This window comes from Rissa tridactyla, chromosome 5 (assembly GCF_028500815.1).
Source record: "Rissa tridactyla isolate bRisTri1 chromosome 5, bRisTri1.patW.cur.20221130, whole genome shotgun sequence".
Taxonomy (NCBI): domain Eukaryota; kingdom Metazoa; phylum Chordata; class Aves; order Charadriiformes; family Laridae; genus Rissa; species Rissa tridactyla.
Genome location: NC_071470.1, coordinates 1,661,490 through 1,681,012, shown reverse-complemented (window position 1 = coordinate 1,681,012; position 19,523 = coordinate 1,661,490). Strand labels below are relative to the sequence as shown.

Genomic DNA, 19,523 nt, shown 5'->3' with positions numbered 1-19,523 from the left:
ACAGCACACGTCACACCTGCCAGGCAGGAGACGGGGCGGCGGCCTCCCTGCGCGCCGGAGGGGCCTCCCTGGCTCCCGCCGCCTCTCCCCGCCGCCGGGGGCTGCCCAGCCCCGTCCCGCCCGGCGAGGCCCACACGCACTGACCCAGGCCGGGCTCGTCGCGGCGGCGGTCGGGACCCCCAGCTCGCACAGGTACGGGCCGCCGCCGGGGCCTCTCAGGCGGGTGCGGACGGACGGGCGGCGCAGCCAATCAGGAGCCGGGGCCGTTGCGGGATGACCAATGGCGCGCGGGGGGCGGTGCCCGCGGGTCAGGCCCGCCGGTGGGCGCTGAGGGAGGGCGGCCCGGCCCCGGCCCCGGCGCGGCTCGGTTCGGCACGGCTCGGCTGCCTGCGGCGGGGAGAAGCGGGGCTCGGTGAGGCGGCGTCCCCTCAGCTCCGGAGGGGGTCGGAGCTGTGCCGCTGGAACCGTCGGCGGGGTTGCCTGGAGCAGTGTGAGGGGGAGCGGCAGGCCTCGGGCGCCCGTGCAGCTGCCATGAATGGGGGTTCAGGCGCGATAAGATCGAAGGAAGGGACGTTTTCCTCTTGAGGTACTTGTGGTCGCACAGCAGCAGGCGTAGGGCTCGGCTGCGTGAAGTGTTTCCATCGAGGGTGTGTGTTGTGTTGCGTTTAACACAGAGCCAGGGGCTCACCACCCTCACAGCAGAGAATTTCTTCCTCAGATCTAATCTAAATCTCCCCTCTTTCAGTGTAAAAATCTATCTTACATTTAGCTTTTAGGATCCTATCGTGCTCTGACAATAATGTATTATGCAGTAACAACATAACATGAAGAAGACATGCTTAAAATTGAAATGAGACTCTTGACAGATATCTGACAGAGCCAGAGAAAATCAGCAGTTTATAAGCAGGCTTGATGTTATTTCTACTGTGATAGTTATTACAGCCAAACTATCAAGAGGTTTCAATTATTAGATGAAGTTACGTGATTGGAAGTTTGGAAACATACATTTGAGTGGCCTATTGAATCTGGAAATTGAAAATGTATGTTCAAAATAATTTAAAAAAATAAATGCTGGACACCATTACTTAAAGGGCTTTATAATAACAATGAGTTTACTCATCTTGTTTTATGAGTGAGTTCTCAAAGCATTCATCATGGATTGCTACAAAGCTATAAGTAATTGCGTGATGGGGGAAAATAAGATGTGATTTAACACATGACATATGAGCTGCTGAATTGCTACACACATATTAAAGCTTGTAGATTTCTGTCAATTGGAAAATTTTCCAGTTGGGACTATATATTTTTTTTATCATTTTTTATCTTTAAAAAGACTTTTGAAATGATTTCTCCAGTGCCATCATCTGTATAAGTATGTGAATACATTATGAGCAGGCTGGTTTCTTGAATGATATAGTATTTTTTTCTCTCTTGGAGCAACTTTCTAGTGCTAAATAATTTAGAAGTGATTATGTTGTTGGTGATGTATCGCAATTAGCTTTTGCATGGCTAGAAAAACCCCTTGAGCGCCAACGAGAACTGTTGATATTCTTGTTAGCTCAGTATTCCTCAATGGAATGTATTTTGTGAACAGGAACTTCTAGCTGAATATTACAATAAAGATATTAAACTAGCAACTAAAATTTGCATATTTGATTTAGGGCTAAGTAGCCCTAAGTAGCAAAACTTGGTCCTCTGCAACCACTACAGAATTCTTTACAAGTAATGCATATGGAACAGAAAGATAATCTGGCTTTGAAAGAGGTTTGAAAGCTATTATAAAATTGCCAGATGCTTATCTGATAGCATAAAATTCACTTGATAATTCACTAGGCACAGCCTTTCTATGAACTGTATCTGATAATGCTGCTGGTCTTTCTCTCTAGTCTTTCTGGTGTATTATGATGATGAAACTTGTCACAATATGATTCCTGATGATCTTCAGGGCCTTGAATTTCCTGTTACTCCTTTTTTTTTCTCTTTTGTTTAAACTGTGCCCAGATAATTAGTATTTTCAGAAGTTTTTTAACACTTGTGAGTTAACAAATGTGTATAGAAATGTGGCTCTGTTATGATATAAACTAATGTCAGAAAAGATGGCAAAAATGCTAGAAAAATTAATTCCTTAATTTATCTTACAAAAAGTTACTTCAACAAAGAGATTTCTACATTTAACAGAACTTCCGTTTCTCTCTACTTGACATACACAGTTTACGTAGAATAGGTTCTCTCATTTCATCTTTTGTAAAATGTCAGGTTTAATACTGCAACGTTGTCATATTTTTTGTTGCTGATTTCTATTGTTTTAGTGATTAAGGACTCAAAATAATGATGAGGAATTACAAGCTGGTTTTACTCCTGGTTCTCTCTGTCCCTGAAACTAGTATTTTGCTGTTTGGCTATTTTGTCATTTTGTTTAGAGTCAATGCTGTATTTTCAGGCAGATTTTATTTTCATTTTTACTGAGAAAGTGTGCAAATTCTATTTGAGTTACAAGTGTATGTATAAATTTACATCTTTCAAAACCTTAGATTTTTTTACATAGTTGAATTGAGAGATCATTATTATTACGTCATTCAGGATCATCTGATATCTTCTGAGAGTGAACGCAGCCTCTAAATTTGGCATCTCCGTATTTGAAAGTGTAATGCTTTGTTGGCAGCGTTCAGTTTACCCACAGGGGTAAGGTCAAGAATTGGTTGAAGCCTCTCAATATATTTGGAGATATCAGTTTACTAAGTACTGTACTTCAGTAATTAACAAGCTTGCATACAGTGCCTAGCAAAATGGGAACTTTATCTTAATCAAATCCTCCAGTGCAGTGATAAAGCCCCTTTTGAAATGTTGTATTTGCTCAGGAATATTCCTTATCTGCTTTTTTCATCCTTTAGGACAGTCTCCTCTCCTCCTTCCAGCCTGTGGCTGTTACTGCCTACACACACAAACTCCTTTTTAGCTTGGTGCTAAAAAAAAAAAAGGTGGCACTGAGCAACTGCAGCTGTGGGAATATCTCTTTAAAAAAAGTTGCTACCTCTTACTTACATCTAGCTAGATGATGAAAAATAAAGGCAGAGTTCTTCATCTTGTGAAGAAATACGCTTTATCTACATCCAGAAGTTTCATAAATTACTTGCAAATGCCAGCATGAATTACCTGTTTCATCTAATTGCTCATCCTTGTCTTGCCACTTTTTAAATGTGGGATAACTTTCTCTTGTGAAGCAACTTTACCGGTAGTCCTAAGGACTTTTAAAAATTTTATGCTGGTCTCAAGAAAATGAGAATACCTTCTTTATGCATACATTCCTGCAGCCAATTGTATATCCTATTTATGGCGTGACTCAGTAAGCTTTTTTTTAAAAAACTGATAATTATAGCAGTTGATCATTGTTTAACCTGCCTCCGTATGATAAAAAAAATTAAGCCAAATATATAACTGTACAAGAAATGAGAATAAAAATAATGATGAATCTATGTAAAATCTTGTATATAGATAAATTGAATATAATGCATATGACTACAGTTTCTTCTCAGCTGTGGCCTTATCTAGAAATTAATTCCTGAACGTCCCCTGAATGGACGCTTATGCAGATAACTGCTTCAGCAGCCACCTGAACCTGGCTTTGGTCTACTACCACCTCGATTATGCTTTTTTTTTTTTTTCCCTGTCATTTCTGTAATTTCTCCATTTTTGTCCTATAATCACTCATTGCATCCATGGCTTGCTTCTTTCTGCTTATATAGAACAATTTCCATTCATGTCTAACCTTTAACAGTTTTAAAGCCCATTTTTAATTCCCTGTGCTAACAGAATATAAATAATTTCAAATACATGTGAAATCCTATCAGACCAGGCCGTAAGGGTTTCTTTCTTGAAGTCAGCATCGCAAACCTGCAGATTCCAAGTATGATCACTTTAGTGATCTGTCATCACAGCAAAGGTTGAAAAATAAGATAGATCACCATATATACACTACCTGTGATGGGTTTAAGATTACATTCCTATACTGAATTAATATGATTTATTGTACTTTGATTTTCCCCCCGTGGTAAATACAGGCAGTTCCTGAAATTTGAGTTGTGGCATTCAGAATTCTTGATAACTGTCTAACGTTCAGGATATGTTCTTTTATTACTATCTGCAGCAAAGTTTGACAAAAAATAACAAGCACGGTGATAAGTAAGATACAGAAGCCTTATCATGAAGCTTTTATGCTGCTGTGCAGGAAAGCTTGACAAGATATTTTGGGTGTTCAGAAACAAGAAACTGAATCCTTAAGGCATTATCATTGAAGTCACTAAGCTATGTCTTAATGTCAGTCACAGCCTAATTTTGTGTGCTGCCCACTACTTAGGACATTTTCATTTCTCCTTACATGTTACAGTGCTTAACTGACTCCAGATAAGTTATTTATATTAAAGACTGAAGATAATAATTCCAAATGTTCTGATGGTTAAGGCTTCTTAACTTGCATAGGACATAGATACATTTCGTACTGCTTGCAGAATGGTGTTGTTAATTTTGCATAGAAATTTTTGAAAAAAACTTCAAGGTTTTTTTATGGGTTTTGTTTCCAGTACTTATTCAGTTGCTCCATTAGAAACAGATTACATCATCAGCGTAACTTTGATAAAACTCACTTTTTTTTTCTATTCAAGTCAGTCCTACAATTTTCTTTTTCCAGCGTGTCTTACAAGTATTTATAAGTAGCTGTCAACATTTAATTTGGATTTTATGTCCAGCAGGCTCGCAGATGGGTCAGGGACTCTGGAGAGTTGCTAGGAACCAGCAACTACAACACCAAGGATACGACGGACAAGGCTACCTGACCAGAGAACATGGTAGGAGGATAGCTACTAACAACGTTCCCAGTACAAGCCATCGCAAACAAGCCCAAGGAGGCATCGACATCTACCACCTGTTGAAGACAAGAAAATCTAAAGAACAAGAAGGATTCATTAACCTGGAAATGCTGCCACCAGAGCTTAGTTTTACCATTTTGTCATACCTGAATGCAACTGATCTCTGTCTAGCTTCGTGCGTCTGGCAGGATCTTGCTAATGATGAGCTTCTCTGGCAAGGGTAAGCAAAAAAAAAAGTATCACCTGGACATAGTAAAAATAATTATTAGATTTTAAAGTTCTCTCAACATGTGTTTTTTGTCATTATAACCTTAGCAAAGGTTTCCTAAGTTAAATGGGATTTGACATGAATATAGTTAAAAATGTGTTATTCTGGATTTCTAATTACTGTCAGATATTAGTTGAGATTACTACATACACAAGTGTGCTTGGTACGAGTGTGTATGTGTGTAAATACACACCTGTTTGATATATCATGGGGAAAAAACCCAAGGACTTGTTTTCACTTTTGTATTAGCTCAAAGCACATCTCAAATGTTTGTATTATTACTTCTCTGAACTTCAAATGAATATCTGGCTTGAGCAAGCAAACCTGTTCAGCTGAAGCTCCAGGCAGAAAGGGATGAGAACTCATCTGGCTGTATTTGTCTCAGAGCAAATTAAGTGTATTGTTTTTCGAAGATGGTGATGGAAGGGGAAAAGGTCAGCTCCTCAAATGTGTTAAGTGGAGACACATTTATATATAACATACAGATTTAGTTTGTCCAGGCAGTAATTTTCTTTGGTAATTGGTGTTTTACCGCATTAGGAAAGACTCATGAAATCATACTTATTTTTAGAGTAGACGACCAGCGGAACTTGTATCTTCTTTCACAACATATTCTTTACCCCTTAACTTAGCAGACAGCGAGCAGTATTGCTGTAATAGTTGGGTGGTTGTACAGGTCCTGTTTCTTTTGCTTTCATTGTGCTCTACGTCTCTTCCTTCCTCATCTATTTCTTTGCCTCTCTGCATTTGAATTAAGCAGCTTCCCTTCCTATTATGCTTCGTGAACTCAGCAATAGCATAGTGCAGTTGTAACTTCTTAATCACAATTGTTCTGCTGTTGGGCACGGTTGCCTTGGCAGAACACAGGAATTCTAGTGAAGATCCTGCTAAGTTGATGTATATCAGATAGCTTGGCAGTTGAGTATGCGTTGTAATGTACTCAGTTCTGGGTATAAAAACCACAGTAAATACAAATAAATTCCCTGGGCCAAAGCTTGAATACTAGAGCTTCTTACTTGTATTCAGTATATATTCTTAACATACAGGAGGAAAAAAATAACATATTTTCCTCAGAGTTCATCTTGGGAAATAGCTCAGTCATTTTCAGTGAGATCTTCCCAAATAGTCAGTTCAAAGTATACACTTTTATAGTGAAAATGTGTCCTGATTTAGCAAATTAATAAAAATCCCAAATTGCATAATCTCTGTAGACATCTTAGTTTTCAATATTCCACACGTATCCGATGTGTTTGAGTTTAGGCATTGGCAGGTCCTGTGGCTGCAGTTCTGAACTCAGTCCGGGTAGGACCCACGTCTCTCCCATGTCTTCAGTGGCTGCCTGCTGGGTCCTAAGCGTTGGGCCTAATTATTTTCAACACAGATGTGTTGAAGCAGAGCTACCAGTTCTATAAGGAATCTAGGTAACAATCGGAGTGCTTAGAAAGAGCAAGGTCAAGGGAATTTCAGATGGTGTCATCAAGGAGACTGATGAAACTGAGACAGGGAATCAGGGTGGGATAGAAGGGAAAGAAACTGAGAAGTGATGGGAGATACAGAGGGATGGGGCTGGATCAAATAATTACGACTGGTGAAGACTGGAAAACGGACAGTCAGGTGGAAGAGGACAGACAGGGAAAGCAGTGAGTTAACGGCATCATTTGTGCCGTTGTGGTGTCCCACTCGCTGCACTGCTGGGGCACAAGAAAAACACAATTTTTTATCCTGTCGTACTGCTGCAGGAGAACAACTTGTCCCAGTTACCCAGTGTTCAGATGCCAGGAGTGCCAGAGGTCTCAGCTGTGTGGATGTCGTTACAATGCCACCTACTGGGATATGTTTCGAGATTGCACTCAAATACATCAAAACCCGCATGAGAAGAAAACGATAATCATATAAATTAAGACTTTAGCAATGCACGTGCAAAACGCTTATAAACTAAATGTTACGAGCAACCTGGATCTAACTTTTCCTGTAGTTTGAGTATTTGGCTTTGCACTGTTGATTGCATTTTGCTTATGTAAAATACATGAAATGCAGAAAAGAATTTTGATAAGAGACTAATTCTGTTTTCATAGGTTGTGCAAATCCACTTGGGGTCACTGTTCTATATACAATAAGAATCCACCTCTAGGATTTTCTTTTAGAAAATTGTATATGCAGCTAGATGAGGGCAGTCTCACCTTTAATGCCAACCCTGATGAGGTAAGTGAACTGTTGTTATAAACAGTTAAAATAATTGTGATTGTTGTTTTATAATTATAGCCATATTAAAAGCCAAGTTTTAATAGGTGTTTGTTTTACTGTAGGAATGGTTAATACCCAGTTACAGCCCTATCCTGATCTTTTTTTGCATATGCCACCTGTGCACATCATTTACATGGCTTGCCTCTTAATTGCTTTGTTCAGCGGTCTGACCTATGGATGCCAGAAATTCGTAACCACGTATTGACTTAGGAACGAGGCAGAGATCCTAACCAAAGAGACAATGGTGAATTTAAAAAGGACAATAATACGCTCACATAAATTAAAATGCTAAAATGCTTCTGCGGAGTATGAGTTTGATCCCACTTCAGTTAAAGCAGGATGAGGTATAAAATAACACCAATTAATTCTATGACAATTATGGTTTCTTGTAAGGGATTTTTACATATGTCCACTCTCAAGGAGCAAATCTTGAAATATTATGAAAAAGATGTACTGCTGAACTGTCCTAATGATCGGTATGATTTGGTTTCTGTGGATGGTTTTTATGCATAATATATCTTCATACTATATAACAACAAATATTTATTTTCAAAAAATACCCCATGTCAAACTAAAAGGTTTCCACTTATTAATTATTTTAACTAACTGGAAAGTCAGTTTCTGCTTTCATTCTGTCACCTTGCAAAGAAGAAGAGAGTTTGAGAGTAGACAGCTTTTGCCTGGGAGATATGCAGTTAACGCCCAAGAGAGAGTCTTTTGTGTGCAAAACCAGACTCCTGCTCCATGTTTCCTAGCAAAAGACGGTACACGGTACTGAACGAAAAGTAGCATTAACTTCCTGAGTTATTTATACATACACAAGGAAGTGGTAATTGAATAAATCCGAAGTAGGAAAAGGATTGAGAGACATGAAAAGATACAGTTCTAGGAGCCAACAGTTCGCTCTGCTGATAAACAGAAAACATGAACTCGTGGCCACGGGTGAAATAAATAAAGCAGTCTTGTGAATCATTACAATAATGTGATTTTTGTTTAAATTCTTGCTTTATCTCATATTCTGCTTGATAAAGAAACCCACTTCTTTTGTTAGTCGCAAATTACAGTATTTTGTAATTTCTCTGGTAGAGCTCTGGCTTGAACTGTGATATGTGGTGCTGAAACATCAGCACCTTGCCTCTGGAGTGATTAGCATGGATTTTCAGCAGGATTTTAGTGAATTTAGTAATAAATGTAAAGCTTTTCAAATGAAACACAATACTTCGGTAACTTAAATGTGTTTTCAAGAATATATTGGGTTTTAATTGGTAATAGCTTTGTCCACCCAGATTTTTCTTTGTCTTCCAATTTGTTTTAATGTAGTTTTTCACTTACTGTCTTAGTTAATAATATGTTGCTATATTCCAACGTAATTTAAAGTAGTCTTGGTAGGTTTAAAGCATTTGGAGCCATCACAAAAGGCACTGAATAAAAGTTCTGTTATTTTTAAAGGAACTTAAGATCTGCAAATTAGAGCTACTTTACAGTATACCTAAATTAGATATTAAATTTATTGTGCGACACTTACTTCTTCTGGGTTCATCATGGTTATATTGTACAATAGTAGTACAAACCGTCTGCTTCAGGCCTAGTGAGAGACGAGAACCTCAGGGTATCTCCTAAGGGCTTCTGTTCCTCTCTCCCTGTGGAGCACCATAGCCTGGCAGGAATCACTCAGGGCCTGAGTTCCAGGAGAATTCACAAATACTATTGCTTTTCTTGTTTACCACTGTGATATTGGCAGAATTATTCTTATAAGGACACTGTGACTGGAATTTATGATATGACATTCCACTATTACAAATTGCGTCTCGAATTTCCTGCCAAACTCTGCTTTACATTTGATAACAGACCTGATCAAATTACTGTAAAAATAGGAATACTTACAGCCACAGGAGCAAGATTCTCCAAAGGACACGTCCCATGTCATGAAAATGGGTAACCAGGCTCCACAGCAACAGCTCCAGAGCTAGCGGTGGCTCACGGGGTAGGGAAGAGCATCTACACACTTTGTGGTAGGATTCTCTGGTTAGCCATTGTTGTGTGCATGGTGTTGTGATATCTGCCGTAACTTCATGTATTGGTTGTGTGCATGAGCTTGCCTAATTCATAGCAGGGGCTCACATTCTGCTGAAAGGATGTGCCTAATCACATTACACGTAATCTGAGAAAAAAATACGCCAGTGCATGTTTGGTTTCTCATTACTTTTTTTGTTTGTTTTGTTTTTTTCCTATGGCAGCACCATTGTAGCCAAGATTTTGGAACTTCGTTTTTGTTCCTTTGGGGAAAGGGGGTGATTTAGTGTTAGTGTTAACACTTGAATATGAATATTATGTTGTTTAATCTGCCTACGTGGTCTCTGCTGTATTTTATTCTAAAGAGCGTATGGTGTATGTGAAGCGTTTCTCCTGCAGTGCTCATTTCATATCTCATACGCTTATGACTCAGAATTTGTAAGCAACCAGAAGTTATTTCCCACTGTTTTATATGCTGTTTCTAACTCCTACAAAATATTTTGTCAAGTTTATTACATGGAGCTATGCTATGTAGTTAAAATTGGAACTTAAGGTGAAAAGCAGAATCCTTTGGTTAGGAAAAATGATCTAACTGTTGTTTTATTCCTATGGTAATGATTCTGACTGATTCTGTTTAATAGCATTTATTTTTATGGATCTATTGGAATCTGGACTGGACTGAAATTCTGAGAGTTTAATAAGGTCAGGATTTCCTTTACATAGCATAATAACAATAAAGTACAGTAAGACAGTGCTTATACTAAGCACTTTCCGCTCTTCTGATTGTCTCATTCGTTACCAACTGCCCATACTTTTGGCCAGGGAGGTCAGTTTTCTGACCTTCTCTTGATTATAAATTAATTGTTAACCACTTGCATAAAGCTACCTTACCTGACTTGTAATTATAGATACTCTTTAGAGGATGGAATATTTACCATGCTGTGTATTTCTAAGCAAACTATTTCAAAGTGATATACTAAGCAAGACAATTCTGAGATGCATTGATTTATCTGTCCTAAGGATATTAAAAGTATGTGTATGTTGTAGAGGGAAGTTCTTTTGTGTGATCTATCTAAAACGTTGGAATGGACCAGACAGCTGAAACCTTTTGAAAACACTATTAAAGCCAGAAAACTTTAATCTTGTAAATTATTAGTTATGGATTCTAAGCAACATGAAAATATTTCTATGTTCTACTTGTGATTTCTGCCATCATAAGCGTGTATCACTGAGAATGTATCTTAAAGACATACAGTGAAAGAGACACTGTTTGAAATGTGTTTTGTATCGTGTCCACATTTGTCACCAAATGACTTGATTAATAACTTAGGAAAAGAATCTTAAAAACTTCTGTTAGAAATATTAGAAAAAAATTAGAAAAAACATCAGTAGTGCTCATTTTGTTCCAGAAGATGCACCATGAAATATATTAACATACTGCATTTCCCTCAAAAAATGGGAATAGTAGTACCATACATGTCTAATTATTATTTACTGATAATGTTAGTGTTACCTAAAAGCCCCAATTAGAAATTGAGGCCCTACTATGCCGGATACTGTATGTACAGAATAAAATGACAGTTGCTGCCCCCAAAGAATTTATCTCAATAATTGAGCTGGTATTTAAACTTGAATTCCTGTATTTCATCAGCTTTTGTTTAAGAGTGGTTTAATTTGGTTGATGATCAAAATGGTCTTTTTTTAATACAATACAGGCTAGAAAAAAAATGAGCATTTTGTGTTGATACCTATGTAATCCTACCAAAATGTAAAAGCATGTAACTCGTAGAATTATGAATCGCCTAAAAATGTTAATATGCTACTAGTGATTTCCTTAGTCACCTTTTAACACGATTAAGGTAAATAAATAGAGTGTGTGTACAACCATTTATGTGAAATTCGAAATTTCAAATATTAAGTGAAATTTGTCTTTATTGACAAGTGTATTTGTCATTTATTTTCCTGCATTTCTTTTAAATGCGCATTAGGTAAAAATCTTAATTGTCTCCCAACTCTGACTTTGCAAACAATTCCGTTTAAATATTAAGAAGAGAAATCACGTATATATGTAGAAAAATACTGATTCTAAAATATCTGTGCCATTAACTTGGAATATGTGGGGTTTGATTTGTACGCATATCTAAACAGATGTCAGAGGCAACTACAAAAGGTTTAATATTGACTGTGGTACTGAAAAGCTCTGAAAGTACTCTTAGAAGGGAAAGAAATCAATGCAGAAATGAAACCAATACTAAAAAAGAAAATTTTACGGTTTTGGCTCTCCCGTGTGGATTAAATGAATGGAAAAGCTCTTGGGAACAGGTGGAAATGGAGCGAGGAGTGTCAGGGCTGTAACAGAATAGGTTGGTAAAACAAGCGTCCTGTGACTGGGAAGAAAGGAACACTTGTCAAAAATAGCATGTTGAAATACAACGAGTGGCTTTTGTTGTTATAATTAGTCTATAGTTATGATTGTTATTTGCATATATAATTTACACCAACACTTTCATACGTTAAGATTTTATCCGGAGCTGTCTGAAATTCAGTGGTAAGGTCTGCCTTCAGACAAATCTTTCCTAAGAGAACCACCAGACGACCGATAAATAATCTCAGCCTAGACTTCAGTAGCGTGTAGGACTACTTATTGCAGTTAGTATACCTGCCACAGGCGACCGTTTTAGCTACCAAAAGGGATTTATTTGAAGTGCAGGTTCCGAGAGGAATTCAAGGCAGTGTTTACCGTGTTAGAAAAAGCAGATTCGATGACATGCCATAAATAAATTTGATTTGCTGTGAGCCAAAATTTAAGAATTTTACAGAGAAATCAGGTTTCTATTGCTGCAAAGTATTTGTGGTTGCTTAGGGGGAAATAAAAAGCCACTAAAAATGGTGGCATGTGCTGAAGTATATTTTATTTATATCCTGTTTATTTGTGAAGAAGATGGGGAAAATGAGTAACGAGGCTGCAGTCACAGAGAAAGAGGTTGTCAAGCATTAGGCGTGGGGGCGGGGAGAGAGAAAGGGAATTAGAGACAGGGAATAAAAATGCTTTGCAAAGGCTTGGTAGTCTGTCAGGTGAAGATCCTACCTTGAGTTGAAATCAAGCGCATGAAAGAAGTTGTGGCATTTACTGTCAGAGAGAAACCAGCCCATTGTCTGTCTCAAAAAAAGGTTATTTTCAGCCTGCCTCATCTCTGGCCTGCCAGGTGTTTTTTGGGTGTGTTGTTAAATAATTGCGGCAGGAATGCTATGTAGACTTCTCACCAGGCGTCAGTTTGTATTACCTTAAGCAGATACTAATCACTGAAGCAAGTGCAGAAATCTCATTAAGTCAGGATATATGCAAAGGAGAGGTTCTGCTGCTGGTCTTCTATCAGGTGCCAGAATACTTGAGGAATTAATGGGCAGTTGATGTTCATTGTGGTCTCCCGTTTTTAGTTTCCTGTTTAGCTCTAATTCAATAAAGTACTTAACCTTGTGTTGTCCGTCTATATTATGAACAAACTTAAATATGATCTAATTTGGAATTAAATGCCAGCTTATAGTGCAATACATGTTTCATTAAGGTCCTAAATAAAGAGTCTTCTTAAAAACAGGACCTAAAATTGCCAGGGGGTTGTTTTTTTTTTTTTTGTCTTACCTGTATAAAACCTTTGTAACTTTATTTATTTTATAAAACATTAATTTAACAAAAAAAAAATGCTGATTAACTGCTATTTTCTATAAATATATAAGCAAAAACTATGGACTGGTAAAACCAGCTAGATAACGTTACAGATGTTTGTTGGCATTTCACTCGTGTTATGGATATCTTAAGCATATATTCTAATTTTTTTTTGCTGGGTGTAACGGAGACTTTGCTTTACCAATCCACTTCATAAAACAACTCTCCAAACCTGCACTCAGTCCTTTATTTCTTTTTTAAGCAAAACTGAAGAGCACTGGGAAGTTAGTTTATGCACTGCATGACAGGTGGCCCCTACATCTTTATAGAGGTAACGTAAACTCAAAGGGCAGACTTGCAGAATATTGTGAAGTCTGGTAGCAGGAGATTAATGAAAAACTGTTTCAGAAGTATTTTAAAGGTGATTTAGGTTGTGGCCTCAGTACATTATCCTATGCAGGAATGCACTGTCCTACACGTTTTGCAGTATTTGGACGTTATGGTGTAGCCAAGAGCTACTGGACTTAAGTATTTTGACACTTCTCTGGAACGAGAGCTCAGAGCCACTCCCAGCCCCCGACAGATTGAGTTGAAACTAGTTGCTTAGTTATTCTCAGGTTTAGATTTTTGTTGTTGAAAAACGTGAACTTTTTTAAAATCCATTAGCTTGGGTTTGATTTCTGAGGTCACAAGGAAAATAGTTTTATGCTTTGGGATGCTTCAGTGAACAGAAAGAATCCAGAATATCACTGAAATATTTTAAAATGAAATTTGGCTTCTGTATTCTGTAAGAAATCGGTGCTTGGCAAAGTGTGGAAAATTCTTGAAATTGTAATAGGAATATAAAATACACACAATTGTCCTATCTTTTTAAACTTTTTTTTGTGTGTTAGACACAGTGTTTTTATTTATGTGTATGCATATTTATATATGTTGATATTTACCTCTGCTTTGAAATCAGCGTGCTTGTGTTTATTTGCATTATTACACATTTAAACAAATGCATTTAATGCATCTATTTGAATGTGATACATCGTATCCATGTGAGAGCATTAGTGTTTTAATGGAAGATATTAAAGACTAAACACATTATGGCTAAGATTTTCTTAATTACAAAAGTTACGAAATTGAAAGTTATGGTCCCCGCAGCATTTTAAAGACTATTATAAAGTATGAAAACCAAAATACTAGCCTACACTGTAAAGAAATTATTAAAGAACCATCATGCTTGTGATGGGGTTCATAATTTTAAATTTCCTCCTATGAGTATATGTAAAATCTCAACCATAACAATAAGCTGTTTCTTTGCATTTGATTTATACTTTTAGAGTGTATTGTGCATGTTGAAATGTGGTTTTGAGGAAGAGGAATTATTCTGAAAAACAAACCAACTAATTTAGTAGGATTATGTTCCTACGTTGCCAAGTACGATACTTGTTCCTAAACACATGATGAAGATTAAACATATTTATACGTACGTGTATTTTATCTCAGGGAGTCAACTACTTTATGTCCAAGGGCATACTAGACGATTCGCCGAAAGAAATAGCGAAGTTTATCTTTTGCACAAGAACGCTAAATTGGAAGAAGCTGAGAATCTACCTTGATGAAAGGTAATTTGAATTTCTCTTGAGACATTTCCTCTTCGTTTTCAATGTACAGCACCGTTCAACAATACTTTGCTTGTATTGATGTCATTTTGAAGAGGTAAAAATGCAAGAAAATGCAACTAAGTAATGCTGCTGCTGAATCTGAGCACGTACTCAGTTCAAGTATTTATGTGACTATCACCCTTTATGAGAACCCCTGAAAATACCACCTATAACTAGTCAGTCTCACATCTGTGCTTTTTCTGCATTTTTGCTGTTCTGGGCATAAATTGGTTTGAACTTACAGTGAAGTTACAGTGCTCGGGATAATCTTTGTGCTATATGTTATTCAGATTTCATAGATATTTTGCTGCTTCTTTTTTTTTCCTATCTTGTATGGGTGTTAATCAGAAAAAGCAATTATCGCTTTACCAAGTGATTGTAGCGTTTTAACTAATGTTGAATCATCTAATCATCACTTGGTTGATCTTTCTCAAATGGAGGTCGCAGCCACCTCCTAGGGTGCTGTAGAGCATCCTATGGGAGATGGCACGAGCTGCAGCAGGGAGCCTTCTCCCTGCTCGAGCATCCTCTTCTGCCTCCACAACGCTTTCTCTCGCCCTCCAGGATACCTTCAGGTTGGGGTAGAGCAGTGTCAGGAGAGAGGAGCACCAACACGGTCAAGCCAAGTTGAGAGAGGAGGAGAGTAATAACGACCTAAATAGGAAGAGCAGAGGGACAGCAGCGCTGCTAGCAGGAATCCTCTCCTGCATCCAATCCTCCAGTACCACTAAAGGAATAAAAGGAGTCGTTCCGTAGTGCTATCACCACTGACAGTCCTGGGCTGTAGAACTTCAGATTATCATTTTTTTTTGGCAATAGAAAAAATTACAAAACCATTTAACGCATGAGATTACAAGTTAATAGTAGCAACCCCTACTGCCATTCGTCTTCCCTTCATAAACAGTGTAATCAGGCACTAAAAAAATAAAAATGAGGGTTCTAAATGTTGAAACTCCCCTTTTAGTACTGAAATGTTTAATAGAAAGAGTAAACACACGAGAACATTCCTTGGTTCACTTCACATTTGCTTCCAAATGTCCTTCAGATGTCTCTTGCACATCTGTTCGTGTAGACTAGTCTGAATCCCTTAGATGTTTCTGCGTTTGGTGGCAGAGCATCGCACCCTGAGGGACTTAGACTTTAAAGCGTTTTTCTGAGCCTGGTCTTAACAAGATGCTCCTGTAACAGCTTCTACTTAGGCACCAAAATGTGTGGCGCACGTGAATCTGTTCCCTTTACTGTCCTTTTTAATGGCTTTGTCAGGGAGTTTAAAGGAAGCGAAGCTTCTATGTAGACTATAATTGAATAGGCACATAAAGAAACTTAGAATTCTGATTAATGTATATTTTTATAGTTTTTGGCTACTATTGTAAGTGTCTGAAGAACGTGTGTTTCTGTTACCTTTGTGCCATTAGTGATTATTTGTCTTGCAGCAAAAACAAAGCTCATAAGCTATTCTAAAGCTTTCCTTTTTATTTTTAAAACCTACGTTTTCATATTTAAAAGGTTAAAAGAAACTTCTCTAATGGTGTGGGATTTTATATTCTACCAGGCGAGATGTTTTGGATGACCTTGTGACGCTGCACAACTTCCGAAACCAGTTCTTGCCAAATGCACTGAGAGAGTTCTTCAGACACATTCACGCTCCCGAGGAGCGTGGGGAGTACCTGGAGACTCTCATTACAAAGTTCTCCCACCGATTCTGCGCGTGTAACCCTGATCTGATGAGAGAGCTCGGCCTTAGCCCTGGTAAGCAAAAAAAGAGCTTTGATTTAGTGGATTGTTTCTTTCTGGATGATGCTGCTGTTCATGGTCGTTTTAAAATCAGCACCTAAACAAGTATTTCTGAAAGAACAGCCGTGGCTTGGGAGGGTTCAGGATCCAGGCACCATCCCACTCGGGTTGAAAAAAACCTAAAAGTAACATACAGATTCTTTTCTTAGACCTAGCTGATAAGCGGGGTTTATTTTCGTGTTGTCTTTCCTTCGCTTTTGTCGGTGCTTAAGCTCTGTAGTGTCTCTAAGTTCCCTCTTGCAAAGACTTGCGCACTTAACGTTTTACCCTGTGGACAGTCCTGCAGAAAAGAGAGGGGATGTTGGGCCTCCCTCAAGTTAACGAGCAGTTCTAATTGAGGGGGAGCCGGGTTTCGGCAGTGGGACTGCTTACATACTTAAAGATAAGCTCCAGCAGGACGTTGGCCTTGGTTTACAAGAACTTCTAAAATCTGTTTAAATGATGCGCATAAAGCCCTGGGTGACTTGGGATAACATCGAAATATGAAGAGATTTGTAAATACTCATTTGGCAATGTGCTGACATTATTACTTGGAAAGTTGCTGTATTAAATTTTATTTCACTGGGATACCCTTTTGAGTTGTTATATATGTGTGTGTATATATATATATATATATATGAAATTATAAACCCAGATGATGAAGACCATAAAGGTTCTTGGACAGGGAACAATAATGATCACGGTTTCCTTTTTAATTTTTTTTTAATTTTATTTATTCTCTCCTGTCTAGATGCAGTTTACGTACTGTGTTACTCTTTGATTCTCCTTTCCATTGATCTCACAAGCCCTCACGTGAAGAACAAAATGTCAAAGAGGGAATTCATCCGAAATACACGACGAGCTGCACAGAATATTAGTGAAGATTTTGTAGGGCACCTTTACGACAACATCTACCTTATCGGCCACGTGGCTGCCTAAAAGCACAATTTGCTAGCACTTAAAATTTGTAATTTTCAAAAACTACATCAATTCAAGAAATTAATTATTTTGTAGAGATGGGGGTTATTTTAGTGCTGGTCATTCTAACCTCTGTATGCAATCAGAGTTTGTGTGTGTAAGTGTGTGTATGTGTAAACTACCTTTTCTATCTATTTACTGTGGGAATGGAAGGATTTGGAGATTTGTTTTTCATAATTTTTTTAGTTTTGCACAAAACAATGCCATTAGTCTGACACGGCCATTTACGAATGTTAAACTGACATTGCAGTCTAAGCTGACAAAGTGGTGAATCTGTGCGTTAGACCCGCTTGAAACTTTAATAAGTTCATTCTTTTTAGAATACCGTGTAATGTGTATATATTTAACTAAAGAGATTTATAATCATAATTATTTTATTGTAAAATATTTTAACTAAAATTTCTCCTTTTATCTCTTAAAATAGTGGTGTAAGTCTTTCTTTTGCATTATTTTTTTTTTTTTACAATGCTGACTACCTCAGGTGTGTAATTTAGAGAAACATTGGTCTGAATACTGCAATAAAGTTCATTCTGGGAGGTGACAGAACACTTGTAAAATATCTAAGCTGATAATTAATACTATATTGACTAACTTATATTAGCATATTGCCAACCTGCTGTTCACTCAACTGTAAAGAAGATTACAGCCTCTATTTTAGATGAACCCCGATGTCGCATAGGGACAGCCTAAGGAAATGGTGCAGTTCGCGTGGAGAGCGCGAAGCGATGTTGCAGCCACGGGTTACTGGGGACAAGAGGACAAAAATGGTTGCAGTCAGGTTGTGCCTTTTGTTTTCTGAAGCGGTAGAATATTAGTGGCGCAACTGCTGTGCGTGTGGAGGAGTTGAGCGAGCATTCGCCTGGTTTTCGCGTTACTCGTAGAGCAGTGCTTTTCTTAAACTGACATAACGTGTCGTTGAAATCAGAGCTGTTCCTCGTGATGTTTGTTTACATAATATTCAGCTATTGCTATCGTGTGGATTCATCACGGTGACGAGGAGATTTATCCTTTTTCTCTAACACACCATGAGATGAGGCAGGAAGATATTCTTAGCTCTGTTTTACAGATTAATCTGATTTTTTTTGTAAGTAGGAAGCTTATGGCAGAGCCAGGAATTGAATGCAGGTCATACCCCTCATAGGCATGTGCTTTGCCCGCGCTGCTGCTTTCTGTTTGGCACCGAGGGGGGGTTACATGTATCTTAGATAGAAAAGCGCTGGCAATGACAGTCCACATAAGGGCTACATAAAGGACAGGGAGAAAAAAACTGTAGCTACTGCTGCTACTTCAGCTGTTTAGTACATTGTAGCTCTGGTCTACGTGCAAAAATGCACCTAGAAAAAGTTGTATTTTTTTTATTGCCTTTAATTACCTTTATTACCTTTAATCAAGTGTAAATGCCCTTTGTATTTGTGTAGCAGCCACAACCAAAGCCAGGAATCTTCCAGACAGGTTTTGCGCTATCGCTGCCCTCTCCCAGGGTGACTTCTCACCGTTTCACCCTCTGTCATTTCTTACATTTCAGAAAGCCCAAGGACGCGTTCCGCAGCGGTCACTTAGTCCCAAACACAGCTAAAGAGCGTATGGCATGCTGGGGAGCTTTGGTTAAGGCGCGGGTATCTGGTCCTGCAAAAAAAAAAAAAACCAAAAAAAAACCAAAACAAAACAAACTACAAATTGGAACACATTTTAACATAAATTGTAAAACTAACAGTAAGGCTGAGTGTCTCTGTGCTCCTTAAAGTGATTTTTCGGGAAGACTGCAGGATATCGCTTTCTAGAAAATGCCCCTCAGAATGTATACACTTAAATAGGAGAATCCAGTGCATTTTGAAATTACTCCTAATCTTATCAGGAAATGTTTTCTTCACAAACCACAAACACAGAGCGAGGCCTGATTCTCTTCTGACTGGTATTTGCGGGGACATCAGGGATACTGGTCGTGATTTTGCACTGATCGGGAAGTACGGGTTGTTAATCTGCGTTTCTCTTCATTTCCAGTTGCCCTCGGCTCCCATCCTCAAACAGATGCAGAACAAAGCCTCCGGGCAGGCACAACGTGGTTTCTG

General features: G+C 38.3%; 1 protein-coding gene across 4 annotated transcripts; it reads left to right on the top strand.

Moving 5' to 3' along the window:
- The first annotated feature begins 46 nt into the window (after window positions 1–46).
- FBXO8 (F-box protein 8) lies at window positions 47–19,124 on the top strand. Of its 4 annotated transcripts, none has more exons than XM_054202296.1 (6): window positions 47–192; window positions 4,746–5,082; window positions 7,206–7,332; window positions 14,546–14,664; window positions 16,256–16,452; window positions 17,228–19,124. In XM_054202296.1, the coding sequence occupies exons 2-6, from the start codon at window positions 4,754–4,756 to the stop codon at window positions 17,413–17,415; spliced, it is 960 nt and encodes a 319-aa protein (XP_054058271.1). In that variant the 5' UTR covers window positions 47–192; window positions 4,746–4,753; the 3' UTR covers window positions 17,416–19,124. The 4 variants fall into 4 exon arrangements, with proteins under 4 accessions (XP_054058271.1, XP_054058273.1, XP_054058270.1 ...); XM_054202298.1 differs by having other exon boundaries at window positions 49–192; window positions 4,743–5,082; XM_054202295.1 differs by lacking the exon at window positions 47–192 and adding an exon at window positions 319–586.
- Window positions 19,125–19,523: the final 399 nt, after the last annotated feature.